At 38.6% G+C, this 7,273-nt stretch overlaps 1 protein-coding gene across 1 annotated transcript in view; it reads left to right on the plus strand.

The window, feature by feature from the left end:
* Positions 1-7,273, plus strand: part of Btaf1 (B-TFIID TATA-box binding protein associated factor 1) — a 90,576-nt gene that overhangs the window by 47,842 nt on the left and 35,461 nt on the right. The window contains exons 15-19 of the mRNA XM_005352181.2: positions 1,090-1,194; positions 2,988-3,137; positions 3,753-3,895; positions 4,749-4,923; positions 6,342-6,545. Of these exons, the coding sequence (XP_005352238.1) occupies positions 1,090-1,194; positions 2,988-3,137; positions 3,753-3,895; positions 4,749-4,923; positions 6,342-6,545 (777 nt within the window). The remainder of the gene's footprint in view (positions 1-1,089; positions 1,195-2,987; positions 3,138-3,752; positions 3,896-4,748; positions 4,924-6,341; positions 6,546-7,273) is intronic.

Below are 7,273 nucleotides of genomic sequence, written 5' to 3' on the forward strand. Positions count from 1 at the left end.
TTTCCTTTCCTTTCCTTTCCTTTCCTTTCCTTTCCTTTCCTTTCCTTTCCTTTCCTTTCCTTTCCTTTCCTTTCCTTTCCTTTCTTTTCTTTTTTCTACACAGACCTGGCTGTCCTGGAACTCACTGTGTAGACCATGCTGATCTCAAACTCAAAGATATGCCTGCCTCTGTCTCTGGAGTCCTGAGATGAAAGGTGTATGCCACAATGCCCAGATTTCTTAGGACAGTTTTGAGAGAAAATTGAAGTGTTCCCATATACCTTAATCTCACAATATATACAGCATCCCCTCTCTGAACACCCTATATGGGAAAGTAAGGCAATCATTATTGTCAGTTGATTTGTATTAACCAAGTTTACAGTTTCCATTAGGGTTCCCCCCTGGTGTTTACAGTCTGTGGACTTAGATGCTTGTGTCATGTTTGCACAATTACATAGAATAGTCCTCTGTGCTCTCCCCATGAATTTTGTCCTCTCAGTCAGATTTGAATACTTAAAATGTATATTTATCTGCATTTGTAGCATGAGACAGCAAATATACTTTATATCACATTTTACTTGTTCTTAGTACAGGACAAACATCTTCCTTTAGAGTTGCAGTTTGGTGTCTACAGGTAACTGTTTAGATTGCCAGTGATTGAGATGAGGGTAAGAGAAGAAAGTCAGACTATTCTAAGTACTTTGTATTATTGATGATTATGTAGAATTTAAGTTTTGATCTTCTTGCCCAACAGCAGTAACTGAGCATTTCCCAGTTTCCTGACGCAGCAGTGATGTATGCTGATGACCCTGCTGCTTACAGCTTGGTTCTGTACTTCTTACTTATTTGGGAAAGATTTCATGTTAGGGTAAATCAGGGTCTTCCCACCATTTCCCTGTGATTATAGGATTGTGGAATTTTTAAGCCATTGCAATAATGATGTGGTACTTGTTGCCTCTTAAGTCTTACAAAAATTTATCACCAGTTGACTCTTTCTGATAAAGCCATTTGGTCCTTTCATGATAACGTTTGTGTTATTTGACTTTTTCTTCATGTAAATTAATGCCCAGGAACTACATGTCATAAATTTGATTATGTTTTTGTTTTCAGAACTCTTCATCTTGGCTTATACCCATCCTGTCTGATATGCTGCGACACATTTTTCAGTTTTGTGTTTTAGAAAGCAGCCAGGAAATTCTGGATCTTATTCATAAGGTACATGATGAATCTGTATTTCTTATCCTAATAAATTTGCAAATATAAATTAAAAAATAATTACTATGCTATTGGTGAGGGATTTTAATGAATTAAGCCAACTAAGATATTTGAAGAGTCCAGTAATCTACCAGATGGTCCAAAGACTAGGCTCCTTATAGAATATAACGTAAATTCTGGTTAGTTATGCTTCTTTGATTCTTCTTTCATTTATTTATGTATTTTATTTGTTTTGTTTTATATTTCTTATGGTTTATTTAACTTTATTTTATGTGCACTGGTGTGAAGGTGTCAGATCTCCTGCAACTGGATCTTCAGGCAGTTGTGAGCTGCCATGCGGGTGCTGGGAATTGAACTCTGGTCCTCTGGAAGAGCAGTCAGTGCTCTTAACCACCGAGCCCCTTGTTTTTTGTTTTTTTTTTGAGACAGGGTTTTGCTGTAGGCTGGCCTCGAACTCAGAGAGATTGCCTGCCTCTGTCTCTAGAGTCCTGGTATTAAAGGCATGAGCCAACACCACCCTGCCCGATTCTTCCTTTTATATGTCCTATTAAGCTAATATTTTACTTTTTAAAAAGAGTTCATTTTTTAATAGTGGGCTGGGGTGGGGAGAGAGCGAGAAGAGGAGAGAGAATTTCTGTGGAGGTCAGAGGTATCCAGTTTTTTTGTGTGGGGAGTTTATTGGAATATCTGAGACAGGGTCTCACATAACTAAGGCTAGGCTTAGCTTGCTATGTAGCTAGGGTTGGCTTCAAACTCCTTGTCTTCTTGCTTTCGTCTCTCAATCCTGGGCTTTCAGATATTTTGAGTATCCCTGGCTTGACATATTTAATTTATAAAGTCTTTTATAAGCTATCAAATATTCTCTTGGTTTTTGTTGTTTATTTGTTCAGTAGATCCGTGTGCCTCAGGCTGACCCTGAACCCTAATCCTTCTGCTTAGTCCTCCTGCGGGCTTCATAGATGTGTACCACCATGCCCAACTCCTATATTCCTTTTTTGTTTTTGTTCTTTTAGGTTTTTTGATACAGAGTTTCTCTGTGTAACAGCTCTGGCTGTCTTTAAACCTCCTCGAGATCAGGCTGGCCTTGAACTCACAGAGAAGCACCTGCCTCTCCCTTCTGAGTGCTGGGATTAAAGGCCTGCACCACTTGTGCCTGGCTCTTACATTCCCTTTTTAAAACCTTTTTTACTGGGATGGAGATTGGCTCAGTGGTTGAGAGCACTTGTTGCAGAAGATCAGATTTGATTCCCAGCACCGGCATGGCATCTCCTAATCATCTGTCACTTCAGTTCTAGGAGATAGGATAACTTTCTCTGACCTTCATGGCTACTGGTCACACATGTGCATATACATATATGCAGGCAAACACATATAAAATACACTCGTGAAAATCAATTTAGTCTTAAAAAAACACAACCTCTATTTTTGGGTGTGGTGTGTAGGATAGGGGACAGCTTTTTAGGAGTTGGTTCTCTCCTTTCACCATGTAGGTTCTGGAGACTGAACTCAGATTGTTAAGTGTGGTGGCATGTGACCTTACTCATTGAGTCATCTTTGTGGCCCCCAGGATATTAAAAAACAACAAAGCCAAAAACTTTTCTTTGCATATTTCATGTAGTGTAGAAACCTACCAACCAAATCAGTATTTCAAAGTGAATCTCTTATGTTGACTTTTCAAATGAATCTCGTGCTATATTGTATTCCCCCTACTTCATTTTCCCTAAAAGTGTGTTTTAAATTTTGTTAGCACTTAATAGAAAAATTTGTTTTCTATTCTCCTTTTCACTTCATAGGTTTGGATGGAACTGTTGAGCAAGGCTTCAGTTCAGTATGTGGTAGCAGCTGCTTGCCCATGGATGGGCGCTTGGCTTTGCTTAATGATGCAGCCTTCTCATTTACCTATTGATTTAAATATGTTGCTAGAAGTAAAAGCTAAAGCCAAGGTAAGTATAGAGAGACCTAAGGGGTTTCTGTGTTCACCTCATTACTACCAATGTAGTAGCTGTTTGAGAAATTTGTATTTATTGCTTAATTCTAAGGGTGCCTTCATTAACATTAGGCAGATTCAATTCTTTATTAAGACCAACAAACTGAATAGTAATTATTAGCAGTTAGTGTTTTTGTTTGTTTGTTTGTTTTTCGAGACAGGGTTTCTCTTTAGTTTTGGAGCCTATCCTGGAACTATCTGTTGTAGACCAGGCTGGCCTCAAATTCAGAGACGTGTCTACCTCTGCCTCCCGAGTGCTGGGATGAAAGGAGTGCACCACCACCTCCTGGCACCCTTAGAATTTAATTTGTTTTGTTTTGTTTTTGTTTTTCTGAGACAGGGTTTCTCTGTGTAGCTCTGAAGCCTGTCCTGGAACTAACTCTTGTAGACCAGGCTGGCTTCGAACTCATGGAGATTCACCTGCCTCTGCCTCCCAAGTGCTGGTATTAAAGGCATGTGCGAGCCCTTAGAATTTTGTGAAAAGAACTATATTTTACCAGCTTTGTTGTTTCTAGTAAAATTTTATTGCTTAATCTTTAATTATTGCTTTTCCTTCCTGCTTTTCCTCTAGGAAAAAACAGGTGGTAAGATACGGCAAGGCCAAATCCAGAATAAGGAAGTGCTTCAGGAGTACATTGCAGGTGCAGACACCATCATGGAAGACCCAGCTACGAGGGATTTTGTAGTTATGAGGGCCAGGATGATGGCAGCTAAGTGAGTATTCATCAAGTGTCGAGTATCATCATAGTTTGAAAATTGGCTAATAGCTATAACATTTAACCAAAAGATTTTTTTCATGTCTGTCAGTTGTTCTTCCTTTATACTAGTTATCTAAGAAAAATTAAAGCAAGTAAACATTTTTTAAGTTTTTGAAGCTTTAAAAATAGGTGGTTGGGTGGTAGTAGCCCATGCCTTTAACTTGAGAGGCAGGTGGGTTTCTGTGAGTATGAGGCCAGCCTGGTCTGCAAAGAGAGTTCCAGGACAGCCAGGGCTGTTACACAGAGAAACCCTGTTTTTTTTTTTAAAAAAAAAAATGGACTGGGGTGTAGTTTTGTTAGTAGAATGTTTAGCATGTCCCAGGCTCTGGATTTGACCCCAGATAGCACCTAAACAGTGTGGTGGTGCACACCCGCATTGTCCCTTCAGAAGTGAAGGGAAGGGGAGCAGGGATTCAGAGTTATCCTCAGTGATGTAAAGAGTGAAGGACCAACTTGAATTATGTTAGACCTGTATCAAAAACAAAACGAACTATCTCCTGTCTTCATGAAAATAAGCTAGAGATAAGTTATAGTTTTATGGGAAAATTTATAACTTTAGTAAGAGAAATTTTTCAAGTAATTTTTTAAAAATATTTATTTATTATATATACAATATTCTGTCTGTGTGTATGCCTGCTGGCCAGAAGAGGGCACCAGACCTCATTACAGATGGTTGTGAGGCACCATGTGGTTGCTGGGAATTGAACTCAGGACCTTTGGAAGAGCAGTCGGTGCTCTTAACCTCTGAGCCATCTCTCCAGCCCCATCTTCAAGTAATTTTTATAGTATGGTCTTTCCCTCTCTTTTAGGTTGTTAGGAGCACTTTGTTGCTGTATTTGTGATCCAGGTGTAAATATGATAAACCAAGAAATTAAACCAGCAGAATCCCTTGGCCAGTTACTTCTATTCCATTTGAACTCCAAATCTGCTTTACAGAGAATTAGTGTTGCATTAGTGATATGTGAATGGGCCGCTTTACAAAAGGTAAGGTATATTCCTAAAGTAATGAAGGCAGATTTAGTAAGACCAATTTCCATTAGTATTTAGGACTATTTATAACTTACGATATAAAAGTAGAAGCAATTTCTTTATGAAAATCTAGCAGTTATGGGAAAGTATTCCATATCATATTGAACATTATTTGTCATCTGTTTAACTTTTTTTTAGCACCCCATTCATACCTGAGACTGCTATGCTATGTTCATATAGTATCTGTCCATCCCTACAGTCTGTTACAAAGCTCCCTGTTAAGACTTCTGTGTGTATAAAAAGAAGCAAGACAGCGCCTGACTGTGTAATCCAGTTGGTCATTACTTTCAGGCAGCACATTTTCAGTCAGTTGTGGTTTTGGAGCTCTATCTGTATGGATAGTAACAAAGGCAGAAGTTTTGGTCACAAGAAAAGAGATCTCTACATTTAAACTCAAATCTTCATTTCTAGATGAGCCAACTTCCCTTCTAGTCTCTTTAACTTTAAACTATAAGATGTATGATTTTATGTAAGATTTATTTCTGGAAATTTAACTGTCTGCACTTGCTGTGAGAGTTGCTTGTTACTGCCTCTTAGCAGTTTGTCAAAGCTGTGTCTAAAAGTAATTGAACCATGCTTTATTGCAATTGAGACCCTACTTTGCCTCTGGAAAGAAGCAAAGCTTATCTGTTTTGTTGTCAGGACTCCATGTGCTGGAGAGGCAGTGATGCTGTGTTTTTGTGCCTCTCAGACTCAGCAGCAAGTGTTGACAGTTCGGTTTCTGGACCCTCACAGAGCTTCTCTGGATTTACTCTGTGAAGCCCAGGCTGATCACCCAGATCCCACAGAACCCCTCATGGCTCACCACTGAGGCCATTCCCCCTCTTGTTGGGGCAGGCAACAACCAGAGAAAGTGGGAAGGGTTAGTTAAATTTGGGGGCAGGTAAGTAGCTTTTAAATTATATCCATTTTTACAATACAGCATGTGAAGCTGTGGTTGAACCTTTAAAGATACCTAATATCAAATTTTCAATAATATTTTTAGTGCATGCCAGATTGTTTTCTGACTGGTGTTTATAGTAATATACTTCTAAATGTCTGCTTTATTTATTTATTTATTTGTTTGTTTGTTTGTTTATTTGCTCATTTATATGCATATTTTGAATAAATTCAGAGTACACTAAGAATAATTAGGTTGAAAATTGAATCCAATTATAGTGGTTACATGTGCATGTCCTGTAGTCATATTAAATTTTCAGAGCAGTTTTGATGTAATATTTTTTCTTTGTGTAAATAACTGTTCTGAATGGTAACAAACTATAGATTCAAAATCAGTGGCAATGTAGTCTTTGGTTGTCTAAAGTCAAGATTTAAACGTCTCTACCATTATATTTCTATATTTTTCCTGAATCTTGTTATCTGTTGTATTTTAGGAGTGTAAAGCTGTTACCCTAGCTGTGCAGCCACGTTTACTTGATATCCTTTCAGAACATTTGTATTATGATGAAATTGCTGTTCCATTCACAAGAATGCAGAATGAATGTAAACAGTTTATATCATCATTAGCTGATGCACATATTGAAGTTGGTAATAGAATAAACAACAATGTTTTAACAATAGATCAAGCTAATGACCTGGTGAGTAAAGAAGTACCTTTTTTAAAATTTTATTTATTCTTTTTTCCAGACAGGGTTTCTCTGTCACTTTGGAGCCTGTCCTGGAACTAGCTCTTGTAGACCAGGTGGCCTCGAACTCACAGAGATTTGTCTGCCTCTGCCTTCTGGGTGCTGTGGTTAAAGGCTGGCTAGAAGTGATTTTCTTAATTTTACGCCATGAAATAAAGATCGGAAATGTGCCGTGCTGTGTCACCACAGAAGCGTACCAATATGTTGAATCTGTTTGTGAAATGGTATCTTGTCATCCTGTTCTGTAGAAAGATTATTTCATTGTACTCAATTTCTTGAAATTATAGGACAGAGAACTATTCAATACATCTTACTGGAAAACTTGCCAAGTTTTGTCACTTATTGGTGTATCATAAGGTTTTGGTAGATGGGAAAACTGCTTCTACAGCTTATTTAATACATCTTACCAGAAAACTTGTGTGCTCTTCCAGAGGACCCAGGTTCAATTCCCAGCACCCACATGACAGCTCACAACTTGTCTGAAGATCCAGTTCCAGGGGATCTGAGACTTCACACCAATGCATATAAAATATAAACCATTGCCGGGCGGTGGTGGCGCATGCCTTTAATCCCAGCACTTGGGAGGCAGAGACAGGCGGATCTCTGTGAGTTCGAGACCAGCCTGGTCTACAAGAGCTAGTTCCAGGACAGGCTCCAAAACCACAGAGAAACCCTGTCTC

The sequence above is a fragment of the Microtus ochrogaster genome, chromosome 8, assembly GCF_000317375.1.
Source record: "Microtus ochrogaster isolate Prairie Vole_2 chromosome 8, MicOch1.0, whole genome shotgun sequence".
Classification (NCBI taxonomy): domain Eukaryota; kingdom Metazoa; phylum Chordata; class Mammalia; order Rodentia; family Cricetidae; genus Microtus; species Microtus ochrogaster.